At 45.2% G+C, this 14,578-nt stretch overlaps 1 protein-coding gene across 1 annotated transcript; it reads left to right on the forward strand.

Annotated features, from left to right (window-relative positions):
• The first annotated feature begins 228 nt into the window (after positions 1-228).
• LOC139571580 (acyl-CoA desaturase-like) lies at positions 229-14,371 on the forward strand. Its single transcript, XM_071394578.1, has 6 exons — positions 229-465; positions 743-1,003; positions 1,668-1,798; positions 5,664-5,869; positions 12,806-13,038; positions 13,944-14,371. The coding sequence occupies exons 2-6, from the start codon at positions 772-774 to the stop codon at positions 14,147-14,149; spliced, it is 1,008 nt and encodes a 335-aa protein (XP_071250679.1). The 5' UTR covers positions 229-465; positions 743-771; the 3' UTR covers positions 14,150-14,371.
• Positions 14,372-14,578: the final 207 nt, after the last annotated feature.

Below are 14,578 nucleotides of genomic sequence, written 5' to 3' on the forward strand. Positions count from 1 at the left end.
AACTAAAGTAATTAAAAAAAAATCAAAAGTAACACAATAAAATAACAATCACGAGGCTATATACAGGGGGTACCGGTACTGAGTCAGTGTGCGGTGGTACAGGTTAGTCGAGGTATTTTGTACATGTAACTATGCATAGACATGAAAACCAGACTGTCGTATATTATTATGTAAATGATGAGAATATTCTATAACAAGTTCTTATAACAACGTGAACGTCAGATAACAGGGCAACCAATGACACGTAGCGAGAAAGGTGGTATCAAACCCAGCTTGTCCAATTACAGTCTCGCAAATATCTTCTCCAAACCCGTAGCACCTAGCAAGGTAAACTGCTTCAGCAACACTGTAAGTTAGGTCATCACAGTGCCAGATATTATTTTAAATTCAGTGCCGTTTAACACTATTTGAAACTTGGTTCTGGCATATTTGTTCGCATCGATCAACAGAAGTAGTCTTCATAAGGTACGTTTGCTATTTTATGTAATATAATACTGGGACTTTTCATCCAACATTAGCTAGCTAACGTACGCGGTGTCTTGATGCCAGTGTTCAGCATCACCCAGCAACAGACAGGTGTTGTTATCATCGTGCAACGTTAACCACGATTTAGAGTGACATTAGCTACAAATGTCAGTTTCTGCAGAAACATTACATTTAATTCACATTCATGCCACTATTTTATGACAGTTGTGTTGTCTCATTATTTTGAAGGTAACAAAATGTCTGCTTTCGTTGCCAGTTTCATTCATCAACAAAATCACGGCGAGGATGACTGACACAGAGATAGAGGGTTCGGGGAGACACGGGAACGGTGATGTGCTCGCAGAATCGGCGACAAAAAGAGATGATGTGTTTGATGAGACGTACAAAGAGAAAGAAGGTCCTAAACCTTCAATGATAATCGTGTGGAAAAATATCATATTGATGACTTTCTTGCACATTGGAGCCGTGTACGGCATCTCCCTCGTCCCATCTGCTCATGTTTTGACCTGGGCTTGGTGTAAGTATGATAAAGCTAACCCACTTGTTATTTCAAATTAACTGAGTTTTACAATCAAATCGTTTCTATGGCGTAGTTAATTTTCACATCGGATTGGGCACACAGCACAGCTGGATTCGCCAGTCTTCAGTGCTGCGTAGCGCAAGCTCCCAGCCTCTTTCTCTCTCCCCTGCTGGTGAACACGGATGGTTGTCATTTCTCTGCAACTGTAATACTATAATAACCAGACATGTAGAAAGTTCGAGAAACAATGGTTATTATGCATTCATGAAAAAGTCCTAACCAAATATGATTATTGTATCCCGGAGATAAACTCCAAATGAATGAATCTATGGAAAAGAGACATTTTAATCTGTGACCCTACCACTCCGTTTGACGGTGTATATTATTATTATTGTTCACTATCGCTCGTTTATACCCTGTTATGGAATAGCAGACCTTTTTTTCTGGATTAGATGGCAAACAAATGAATGAATGTTTTAGGAAAAACAGAGAGTACAGGACCCATTCTTGATCTCTGCTACTTGATGCTATGCATGTTTATGGTCGTGGTTCCACTGTTTATCATGCAAATGATTCTGCCCGAGGAGCTGTTGTCATCTGACCATTAAATAGATTTTGTTCCTCTATCTTCCTTGTTCTCTCTCTCTCTCTTTCCACACAGCTGTGTTTTGCTTTTTAACAAGTGCTTTAGGAGTGACTGCGGGGGCTCACCGGCTATGGAGCCACAGGTCCTACAAGGCCTCGTTACCTCTCAGAATCTTTCTTGCCACTGCCAACTCCATGGCCTTTCAGGTAAAACATGTCTTTCCCACTTCACCTTTATTTAACCGCGTTGAACATCAGAAGACAGACAGTAGCGGTATACACACAAAAACATCTTTATTTGTTATGATGACCAAACTTTCCCGGAGTATCATTCTGTTAGCCTGGTCAAGCAGAGGACTGCATGCACTCAGAATGTGAGCTATCACGAGATCAGGCTGCAATGTAGAATGTTAATTCAAATTATTCTAATTTACAGTGCCTTTGGGAAATATTCAGATCCCTTGACTTTATCCACATTTTGTTACGTTACAGCCTTATTCTAAAATGGATTAAATATATTTGTTTTAATCCTCAGCAAGTTACACACAATGCCCCATAATGACAAAGCGAAAACAGGTTTTGAGATATTTTTGCAAATGTATTTGTCAGGACCCGGTGCGAGAAACAGTCACTAATAATCGTCAGAACCCAGAAGATGAGGCAGACACAGCAGTACTAGAGATGGTGGTTTAATTAAAGAACAAAATCTTCAGGCAAAGAAACTAAATCCACAATGTCCAAAAATAAAGCCAAAAGGCACAAAATGGAAATCCTCCAAAATACAAAAGAAACTCCACAAAGTGGTAAAAAAACAGCAGGGAAAAACAAACCTCAAAAGACTACTCAAATAATACACAAGAACTAAACCAGAGAACCTCTGGAAAATCCAACAAGAGAAATATCTGAATAAAACAAGGCTTGGGCTGGGGCTGGGTGCTAACTTACAAACACTGAGCAAGGAACTGAGGAACACACAGGGTTTAAATACTAACAAGGGAATGACCTACAGGTGCAAACAATAATAGAGCAAGAAAAACAAAAGGTACAAAAAAGGTGCAATGGGGACATCTAGTGACCAAAACCCGAACAGTCTTGGCCAAAACCTGACAGTATTTATAAAAAAAAAAAAATTACGTAAGTATTCAGACCCTTTACTATGAGACTCGAAATTGAGCTCAGGTGCATCCTGTTTCCATTGGCCGTCCTTGATATGTTTCTACAACTTGATTGGAGTCCACCTGTAGTAAATTCAATTGATTGAACATGATTTGGAAAGACCCACACCTGTCTATATAAGGTCCCACAGTTGACAGTGCATGTCAGAGCAAAAACCAAGCCATGAAGTCGAAGGAATTGTCCTTAGAGCTCCGAGACAGGATTGTGTTGAGGCTCAGATCTGGGGAAGGTTAGCAAAACATTTCTGCAGCATTGAAAGTCCCCAAGAAACACAGTGGCCACCATCATTCTTAAATGGAAGAAGTTTGGAACCAACAAGACTCTACATGGAGCTGGCCTCACGGCCAAACTGAGCAATCTGTGGAGAAGGGCCTTGGTCAGGGAGGTGACCAAGAACCTGATGGTCACTCTGACAGAGCTATAGAATTCCTCTGTGGAGATGGGAGAACCTTCCAGAAGGACAACTATCTCTGCAGCACTCCACCAATTAGGCCTTTATGGTAGAGTGGCCAGACGGAAGCCACTCTTCAGTAAAAGGCACATGACAGCCTTTTGTGCTGTTGTCTGTGCCCAATAAGGTTTGTACCATGTTTTGTGCTGCTACCATGTTGTTGTCATGTTGTGTTGCTACCATGCTGTTTTGTCATGTGTTGCTGCCTTGCTATGTTGTTGTCTTAGTTCTCTCTTTATGTAGTGTTGCGTCCTTTTGGTAGACCGTCATTGTAAATAAGAATTTGTTTTTAACTGACTTGCCTAGTTAAATAAAGGTTAAATACAATATAAATACATAAAAACAGCCTGCTTGGAGTTTGCCAAAAGGAACCTGAAGACTCAGACCATGAGAAACAAGAATCTCTGATGAAACCAAGATTAAACTCTTTGGCCTGAATAACGACTGGAGGAAACCTGGAACCATTCCTACGGTGAAGCATAGTGGTGGCAGCATCATGTCTGGAGGAAACCTGGAACCATCCCTATGGTGAAGCATGGTGGTGGCAGCATCATGTCTGGAGGAAACCTGGAACCATCCCTATGGTGAAGCATGGTGGTGGCAGCATCATGTCTGGAGGAAACCTGGAACCATCCCTATGGTGAAGCATGGTGGTGGCAACATCATGTCTGGAGGAAACCTGGAACGGTGGCAGCATCATGTTTGGAGGAAACCTGGAACCATTCCTACGGTGAAGCATAGTGGTGGCAGCATCATGTCTGGAGGAAACCTGGAACCATTCCTATGGTGAAACATAGTGGTGGCAGCATCATGTCTGGAGGAAACCTGGAACCATCCCTACGGTGAAGCATGGTGGTGGCAGCATCATGTCTGGAGGAAACCTGGAACCATTCCTACGGTGAAGCATAGTGGTGGCAGCATCATGTCTGGAGGAAACCTGGAACCATTCCTACGGTGAAGCATAGTGGTGGCAGCATCATGTCTGGAGGAAACCTGGAACCATCCCTACGGTGAAGCATGGTGGTGGCAGCATCATGTCTGGAGGAAACCTGGAACCATCCCTACGGTGAAGCATGGTGGTGGCAGCATCATGTCTGGAGGAAACCTGGAACCATTCCTACGGTGAAGTATAGTGGTGGCAGCATCATGTTGTTGGGATGTTTTTCAGCGTCAGGGACTGGGAGAATAGTCAGGATCGAGGCAGAGATGAACGGAGCAAAGTACAGAGAGGTCCTTGATGAAAATCTTTCTCCAGAGAGAAAGGACCTCAGACTGCGGCGAACGTTCACCTTCCAACAGGACAACGACCCTAAGCACACAGCCAAGACAACGCAGGAATGGCTTCGGGACAAGTCTCTGAATGTCCTTGAGTGGCCCAGCCAGAGCCTGGACTTGGACCCGATCGAACATCTCTGGAGAGACCTGTAAATAACTGTGCAGCAACATTCCTCATCCAACCTGACAGAGCTTGAGAGGATCTGCAGAGAAGAATGGGAGAAACTCCCCAAATACAGGTGTGCCAAGCTTGTAGCGTCATACCCAAGAAGAGTTGAAGCTGTAATCGCTGCCAAAGGTGCTTCAATAAAGTACTGAGTAAAGGGCCTGAATACTTATGTAAATGTGATATTTCCGCTGTTGTTTTTTCATACATTAGAAAAAATGTATTTTAAAAAAAAAACATATGTTTTTGCTTTGTCATTACGGGGTATTGTGTGTAGATTGATTAGAATTATTTTTTAAATCAATTTTAGAATAAGGCTGTAACCTAACAAAAGTTTGGAAAAAGTGAATGGTTCTGAATACTTTCCCAAGGCACTGTATATGTCACATGCAATGGGATATATTTTTGTAATGTAATTTGAGTTGACAACACAGCAAAGATTGAAAGGTACACTTCCTGTTTTTATTTCCTGGATTGGTCTAGTTTGAAGATAACAAAGTTTAGGCCAATGTAATAATTCCATGCAGAAGCGTTTGAAAATAAACAAATTCATTGGACCAGCACCGCGTTGCTGATTCTACAGGATTAGCGAGTAAAAATGACTGGAAGTGAATGTTAGCAGTACTGAAAGTTCACCTTGAAAGTGTAGAATAAACACAATCGTAGTTCATTTCAGCTAACTACTCAGTAAACACAGAATAACTGTCGTTCTGGTCATTTAAACGTTTTTCAAATGATCTACATCCACATGATGACTTGATGTCCCGACCGCTGGTCACGTGTTCAATGCTGATCCTGTAGAATCAGCAACGGTCTGGTCCAATGAATTTGTTTCTTTTCGAAACGCTCCGCATGGAATTATTCCCCTGTCTTAACCAGTATATTAACGACCTAGGCATGGGTACACTCAAAATGGCTGCCAAGTCCACCCATTATGCCATCAGGCCCCTTCTATGGATTCTATGTTTAAACATTTGTCTTTGTGCTCCCCCACCCCATTACAGAATGACATCTTTGAATGGGCTCGGGACCACAGAGTTCACCACAAGTTTTCAGAGACCGATGCCGACCCCCACAACGCCGTCCGAGGGTTCTTCTTCGCCCACATCGGTTGGCTCCTGGTGCGTAAACACCCGGACGTCATTGAGAAGGGGAAGAAGCTGGAGCTCAGTGACTTGAAGGCTGACAAAGTTGTCATGTTCCAGAGGAAGTATGTATTCCTTCCTGATGATCATTTTAAACCCTATTTGTTGAATTTTCTCTTCCATAACTGTTTCTGTTCACTCCATAATCTGTGATGACACTCCCCACTAAACCTGTCCTATTCATAGTTAGATCATCAATACGAAGGTTTGAGAAGCCTCTTCACAATGGAGATCTGGAACATCCATAACCTGCATGTTGTGTATTTATAACTGAATAATGTGATCATCTGTCAAAGAAGAGGCTGCCAGCCGAGACAGTGTTACTGTGTTGGGTCCTGTAGAGAGAGACTGTTAGACTGACAGTCTATCTGCTGTGTTGGGTCCTGTAGAGAGAGGTCTATCTGCTGTGTTGGGCCCTGTAGAGAGAGGTCTATCTGCTGTGTTGGGTCCTGTAGAGAGAGGTCTATCTGCTGTGTTGGGCCCTGTAGAGAGAGGTCTGTCTGTTGTGTTGGGCCCTGTAGAGAGAGGTCTATCTGCTGTGTTGGGCCCTGTAGAGAGAGGTCTATCTGCTGTGTTGGGTCCTGTAGAGAGAGGTCTATCTGTTGTGTTGGGCCCTGTAGAGAGAGTTCTATCTGCTGTGTTGGGCCCTGTAGAGAGAGGTTTATCTGCTGTGTTGGGTCCTGTAGAGAGAGGTTTATCTGCTGTGTTGGGCCCTGTAGAGAGAGGTTTATCTGCTGTGTTGGGCCCTGTAGAGAGAGGTCTATCTGCTGTGTTGGATCCTGTAGAGAGAGGTCTATCTGCTGTGTTGGGTCCTGTAGAGAGAGGTCTATCTGTTGTGTTGGGCCCTGTAGAGAGAGTTCTATCTGCTGTGTTGGGCCCTGTAGAGAGAGGTTTATCTGCTGTGTTGGGTCCTGTAGAGAGAGGTTTATCTGCTGTGTTGGGCCCTGTAGAGAGAGGTTTATCTGCTGTGTTGGGCCCTGTAGAGAGAGGTCTATCTGCTGTGTTGGGTCCTGTAGAGAGAGGTTTATCTGCTGTGTTGGGTCCTGTAGAGAGAGGTCTATCTGTTGTGTTGGGCCCTGTAGAGATAGTTCTATCTGCTGTGTTGGGCCCTGTAGAGAGAGGTCTATCTGCTGTGTTGGGCCCTGTAGAGAGAGGTCTATCTGCTGTGTTGGGCCCTGTAGAGAGAGGTCTATCTGCTGTGTTGGGTCCTGTAGAGAGATGTCTATCTGCTGTGTTGGGCCCTGTAGAGAGAGGTCTATCTGCTGTGTTGGGCCCTGTACAGAGAGGTCTATCTGCTGTGTTGGGCCCTGTAGAGAGAGGTCTATCTGCTGTGTTGGGCCCTGTAGAGAGAGGTCTATCTGCTGTGTTGGGTCCTGTAGAGAGAGTTCTATCTGCTGTGTTGGGCCCTGTAGAGAGAGGTCTATCTGCTGTGTTGGGTCCTGTAGAGAGAGGTCTATCTGCTGTGTTGGGCCCTGTAGAGAGAGGTCTATCTGCTGTGTTAGGCCCTGTAGAGAGAGGTCTATCTGCTGTGTTGGGTCCTGTAGAGAGAGGTCTATCTGCTGTGTTGGGCCCTGTAGAGAGAGGTCTATCTGCTGTGTTGGGTCCTGTAGAGAGAGGTCTATCTGCTGTGTTGGGCCCTGTAGAGAGAGGTCTATCGGCTGTGTTAGGCCCTGTAGAGAGAGGTCTATCTGCTGTGTTGGGTCCTGTAGAGAGAGGTCTATCTGCTGTGTTGGGCCCTGTAGAGAGAGGTCTATCTGCTGTGTTGGGTCCTGTAGAGAGAGGTCTATCTGCTGTGTTGGGTCCTGTAGAGAGAGGTCTATCTGCTGTGTTGGGCCCTGTAGATTGAGGTCTATCTGCTGTGTTGGGCCCTGTAGAGAGAGGTCTATCTGCTGTGTTGGGTCCTGTAGAGAGAGGTCTATCTGCTGTGTTGGGCCCTGTAGAGAGAGGTCTATCTGCTGTGTTGGGTCCTGTAGAGAGAGGTATATCTGCTGTGTTGGGCCCTGTAGAGAGAGGTCTATCTGCTGTGTTGGGTCCTGTAGAGAGAGGTCTATCTACTGTGTTGGGTCCTGTAGAGAGAGATCTATCTACTGTGTTGGGCCCTGTAGAGAGAGACTGTTAGACTGACAGTCTATCTACTGTGTTGGGTCCTGTAGAGAGAGGTCTATCTGCTGTGTTGGGCCCTGTAGAGAGAGGTCTATCTGCTGTGTTGGGTCCTGTAGAGAGAGGTCTATCTGCTGTGTTGGGTCCTGTAGAGAGAGGTCTATCTGCTGTGTTGGATCCTGTAGAGAGAGGTCTATCTGCTGTGTTGGATCCTGTAGAGAGAGGTCTATCTGCTGTGTTGGGTCCTGTAGAGAGAGGTCTATCTGCTGTGTTGGGCCCTGTAGAGAGAGGTCTATCTGCTGTGTTGGGTCCTGTAGAGAGAGGTCTATCTGCTGTGTTGGGCCCTGTAAAGAGAGGTCTATCTGCTGTGTTGGGCCCTGTAGAGAGAGGTCTATCTGCTGTGTTGGGCCCTGTAGAGAGAGACTGTTAGACTGACAGTCTATCTGCTGTGTTGGGCCCTGTAGAGAGAGACTGTTAGACTGACAGTCTATCTGCTGTGTTGGGCCCTGTACAGAGAGGTCTATCTGCTGTGTTGGGTCCTGTAGAGAGAGGTCTATCTGCTGTGTTGGGCCCTGTAGAGAGAGGTCTATCTGCTGTGTTGGGCCCTGTAGAGAGAGGTCTATCTGCTGTGTTGGGCCCTGTAGAGAGAGACTGTTAGACTGACAGTCTATCTGCTGTGTTGGGTCCTGTAGAGAGAGGTTTATCTGCTGTGTTGGGTCCTGTAGAGAGAGGTCTATCTGCTGTGTTGGGTCCTGTAGAGAGAGGTCTATCTGCTGTGTTGGGTCCTGTAGAGAGAGGTCTATCTGCTGTGTTGGATCCTGTAGAGAGAGGTCTATCTGCTGTGTTGGATCCTGTAGAGAGAGGTCTATCTGCTGTGTTGGGTCCTGTAGAGAGAGGTCTATCTGCTGTGTTGGGTCCTGTAGAGAGAGGTCTATCTGCTGTGTTAGGCCCTGTAGAGAGAGGTCTATCTGCTGTGTTGGATCCTGTAGAGAGAGGTCTATCTGCTGTGTTGGGCCCTGTAGAGAGAGTTCTATCTGCTGTGTTGGGCCCTGTAGAGAGAGGTCTATCTGCTGTGTTGGGTCCTGTAGAGAGAGGTCTATCTGCTGTGTTAGGCCCTGTAGAGAGAGGTCTATCTGCTGTGTTGGGTCCTGTACAGAGAGGTCTATCTGCTGTGTTGGGCCCTGTAGAGAGAGGTCTATCTGCTGTGTTGGGTCCTGTAGAGAGAGGTTTATCTGCTGTGTTGGGTCCTGTAGAGAGAGGTCTATCTGCTGTGTTGGGTCCTGTAGAGAGAGGTCTATCTGCTGTGTTGGGCCCTGTAGAGAGAGGTCTATCTGCTGTGTTGGGTCCTGTAGAGAGAGGTCTATCTGCTGTGTTGGGTCCTGTAGAGAGAGGTCTATCTGCTGTGTTGGGTCCTGTAGAGAGAGGTCTATCTGCTGTGTTGGATCCTGTAGAGAGAGACTGTTAGACTGACAGTCTATCTGCTGTGTTGGGTCCTGTAGAGAGAGACTGTTAGACTGACAGTCTATCTGCTGTGTTGGGCCCTGTAGAGAGAGGTCTATCTGCTGTGTTGGGCCCTGTAGAGAGAGGTCTATCTGCTGTGTTGGGTCCTGTAGAGAGAGACTGTTAGACTGACAGTTTATCTGCTGTGTTGCCCTGTACAGAGAGGTCTGTTATATTGACAGTCTATCTGCACAGATACGTGGATATGTACACACATGACAACATACGCACTACACACACACACGTACACATGGATTTAGTATTGTAGATATGTGGTAGTGGTGGAGTAGGGGCCTGAGGGCACACACTTAGTGTGTTGTGAAATCTGTAATGAATGTATTGTAATGTTTTTCATATAACTGCCTTAATGTTGCCGGACGCCACGAAGAGTAGCTGCTGTTACACTGACAGTTTGAATAGACATGTATCATCTGTACTGCTCCGTATGATGGAGGATATGTCTCTGAACTCTGGTCTTCTCCACAGGTATTACAAGATGTGATGGAGGATATGTCTCTGAACTCTGGTCTTCTCCACAGGTATTACAAGATGTCATGGAGGATATGTCTCTGAACTCTGGTCTTCTCCACAGGTATTACAAGATGTGATGGAGGATATGTCTCTGAACTCTGGTCTTCTCCACAGGTATTACAAGATGTCATGGAGGATATGTCTCTGTACTCTGGTCTTCTCCACAGGTATTACAAGATGTCATGGAGGATATGTCTCTGTACTCTGGTCTTCTCCACAGGTATTACAAGATGTCATGGAGGATATGTCTCTGTACTCTGGTCTTCTCCACAGGTATTACAAGATGTGATGGAGGATATGTCTCTGTACTCTGGTCTTCTCCACAGGTATTACAAGATGTCATGGAGGATATGTATCTGAACTCTGGTCTTCTCCACAGGTATTACAAGATGTCATGGAGGATATGTCTCTGAACTCTGGTCTTCTCCACAGGTATTACAAGATGTCATGGAGGATATGTCTCTGTACTCTGGTCTTCTCCACAGGTATTACAATATGTGATGGAGGATATGTCTCTGTACTCTGGTCTTCTCCACAGGTATTACAAGATGTGATGGAGGATATGTCTCTGTACTCTGGTCTTCTCCACAGGTATTACAAGATGTGATGGAGGATATGTCTCTGTACTCTGGTCTTCTCCACAGGTATTACAAGATGTCATGGAGGATATGTCTCTGTACTCTGGTCTTCTCCACAGGTATTACAAGATGTCATGGAGGATATGTCTCTGTACTCTGGTCTTCTCCACAGGTATTACAAGATGTCATGGAGGATATGTCTCTGTACTCTGGTCTTCTCCACAGGTATTACAAGATGTCATGGAGGATATGTCTCTGTACTCTGGTCTTCTCCACAGGTATTACAAGATGTCATGGAGGATATGTCTCTGTACTCTGGTCTTCTCCACAGGTATTACAAGATGTCATGGAGGATATGTCTCTGTACTCTGGTCTTCTCCACAGGTATTACAAGATGTCATGGAGGATATGTCTCTGTACTCTGGTCTTCTCCACAGTTATTACAAGATGTCATGGAGGATATGTCTCTGTACTCTGGTCTTCTCCACAGGTATTACAAGATGTCATGGAGGATATGTCTCTGTACTCTGGTCTTCTCCACAGGTATTACAAGATGTCATGGAGGATATGTCTCTGTACTCTGGTCTTCTCCACATGTATTACAAGATGTGATGGAGGATATGTCTCTGTACTCTGGTCTTCTCCACAGGTATTACAAGATGTGATGGAGGATATGTCTCTGTACTCTGGTCTTCTCCACAGGTATTACAAGATGTGATGGAGGATATGTCTCTGTACTCTGGTCTTCTCCACAGGTATTACAAGATGTCATGGAGGATATGTCTCTGTACTCTGGTCTTCTCCACAGGCATTACAAGATGTCATGGAGGATATGTCTCTGTACTCTGGTCTTCTCCACAGGTATTACAAGATGTCATGGAGGATATGTCTCTGTACTCTGGTCTTCTCCACAGGTATTACAATATGTCATGGAGGATATGTCTCTGTACTCTGGTCTTCTCCACAGGTATTACAAGATGTCATGGAGGATATGTCTCTGTACTCTGGTCTTCTCCACAGGTATTACAAGATGTCATGGAGGATATGTCTCTGTACTCTGGTCTTCTCCACAGGTATTACAAGATGTCATGGAGGATATGTCTCTGTACTCTGGTCTTCTCCACAGGTATTACAAGATGTGATGGAGGATATGTCTCTGTACTCTGGTCTTCTCCACAGTTATTACAAGATGTCATGGAGGATATGTCTCTGTACTCTGGTCTTCTCCACAGGTATTACAAGATGTCATGGAGGATATGTCTCTGTACTCTGGTCTTCTCCACAGGTATTACAAGATGTCATGGAGGATATGTCTCTGTACTCTGGTCTTCTCCACAGTTATTACAAGATGTCATGGAGGATATGTCTCTGTACTCTGGTCTTCTCCACAGGTATTACAAGATGTCATGGAGGATATGTCTCTGTACTCTGGTCTTCTCCACAGGTATTACAAGATGTCATGGAGGATATGTCTCTGAACTCTGGTCTTCTCCACAGGTATTACAAGATGTGATGGAGGATATGTCTCTGTACTCTGGTCTTCTCCACAGGTATTACAAGATGTCATGGAGGATATGTCTCTGAACTCTGGTCTTCTCCACAGGTATTACAAGATGTCATGGAGGATATGTCTCTGTACTCTGGTCTTCTCCACAGGTATTACAAGATGTCATGGAGGATATGTCTCTGAACTCTGGTCTTCTCCACAGGTATTACAAGATGTCATGGAGGATATGTCTCTGTACTCTGGTCTTCTCCACAGTTATTACAAGATGTCATGGAGGATATGTCTCTGTACTCTGGTCTTCTCCACAGGTATTACAAGATGTCATGGAGGATATGTCTCTGAACTCTGGTCTTCTCCACAGGTTTTACAAGATGTGATGGAGGATATGTCTCTGAACTCTGGTCTTCTCCACAGGTATTACAAGATGTCATGGAGGATATGTCTCTGAACTCTGGTCTTCTCCACAGGTATTACAAGATGTCATGGAGGATATGTCTCTGAACTCTGGTCTTCTCCACAGGTATTACAAGATGTCGTGGAGGATATGTCTCTGTACTCTGGTCTTCTCCACAGGCATTACAAAATGTCATGGAGGATATGTCTCTGTACTCTGGTCTTCTCCACAGGTATTACAAGATGTCATGGAGGATATGTCTCTGTACTCTGGTCTTCTCCACAGGTATTACAAGATGTCATGGAGGATATGTCTCTGTACTCTGGTCTTCTCCACAGGTATTACAAGATGTCATGGAGGATATGTTTCTGAACTCTGGTCTTCTCCACAGGCATTACAAGATGTCAGTGGTGCTGATGTGCTTCTTCATCCCCATGTTTGTTCCTTGGTGCCTGTGGGGAGAGAGCCTGTGGTTGGGCTACTTCGTGCCAGGTCTGCTGAGATACACCCTGGTACTGAACGCTACCTGGCTGGTCAACAGTGCTGCCCACATGTGGGGCAACCGGCCCTACGACACCAACATCAACCCCAGAGAGAACAAGTTTGTCACCCTTAGTGCCATAGGTATGTTAGCTACCTCTTGCCATTTTAAAAGATCTTAAAACTTCATTAAGTCGCTCCTTTATAACATGTAGTTATATCGTAGATGACTCTATACTGGGGCCTCCTGAGTGGCGCAGTGGTCTAAGGCACTGCATCGCATTGCTAGCTGTGCCACTAGAGATTCTGGGTTCGAGTCCAGGCTCTGTCGCGACCGGGAGACCCATGGGGCTGCGCACAATTTGCCCAGCATCGTCCGGGTTAGGGGAGGGTTTGGTCGACAGGGATGTCCTTGTCCCATCGCGCACTAGCGACTCCTGTGGCGGGCCGGATGCAGTGCACGCTGACACGGTCTCCAGGTGTACAGTGTTTCCTTCAACACATTGGTGCGGCAGGCTTCCGGGTTAAGTGGGCATTGTGTCTAGAAGCAGTGCGGCATGGTTGGGTTGTGTTTCGGAGGGCGCACGGCTCGACCTTCGCCTCTCCCGAGTCGGTACGGGAGTAGCGGGGATGGGACAAGACTGTAACTACCAATTGGGGAGAAAACAGGGTAAATGAATGACTCTATACTACACAGTTATCTCAGAACAGTAGCCTAACAGAACGAGCGTTGACTTCTGCTCCTGTAATTACCTTCCTGAGTGATATTGAACTTGTAATATGTTTTTACCTGCTGTCAGTTTACTTTGATTCTACCTGTTTGTCAAAGAGATCGAACGGGGATTTGTTATTCATTGTAGAGCAGAGCAAGTTTATGCAGACCATGAATTTTAGGTTTTGAGTTCCCAACTCGGTGCTTGACAGAAAATAATATTTATAGTAGCTCTATATCAAACCATGTGTGGGTGTTCACATCTTACTAGATATCTTGTATATATTATTCTGTGTAGATAACGGTTAGCCTAACTATGGTTTCCTGTCACTTTCAGGTGAAGGATTCCATAATTATCACCACACCTTCCCTTATGATTATGCATCGAGTGAGTTTGGCTGCAACCTGAACCTGACCACCTGTTTCATCGACTTGATGTGTTTCCTCGGCCTGGCAAAGGACCGCAAGAGAGTGTCCCCTGAACTAGTGCTGGCCCGGGCTCAGCGCACTGGGGACGGAAGCACCCGGAACCGGAGTGGCTAGGAGGTTTTCCCCCAATCTCAAAAAAGCTCCAAAACAAAACCAATGTAAAAGAAAATATATATAAAACCGACAAAAGTTTTAGTTTGCAGTGTAATTTTGAGAGATGCTTCTCTTATCTTGTAGCTACAGTCAAAGCTTCACTCTTCTCCTTTGTGAACAATACATTTCCTAAAAAGTTCTTAAAGATTCATGTTCGCTTTTAAAATAGGGACTTTAATCACCTTATGTTCTACTGTTTCATTTCTTCTTCGCTTCAGCAAATAGTCTGTTGTGTGAAATGGTACAAATCTGTCTGTTGCCAAAGCTGGTATGCTGCCATTGGTCAAGCCTTCCTCAGTAGGCTGGAGGAGGTTTTCCTGAGCTGTGAATGCTTCTTCTGCTGCAATGGTACATTGATGTTGCATAGGCAATCAATCCAGTTTCTTAAAC

Source organism: Salvelinus alpinus, chromosome 3 (assembly GCF_045679555.1).
Source record: "Salvelinus alpinus chromosome 3, SLU_Salpinus.1, whole genome shotgun sequence".
NCBI classification, from domain to species: domain Eukaryota; kingdom Metazoa; phylum Chordata; class Actinopteri; order Salmoniformes; family Salmonidae; genus Salvelinus; species Salvelinus alpinus.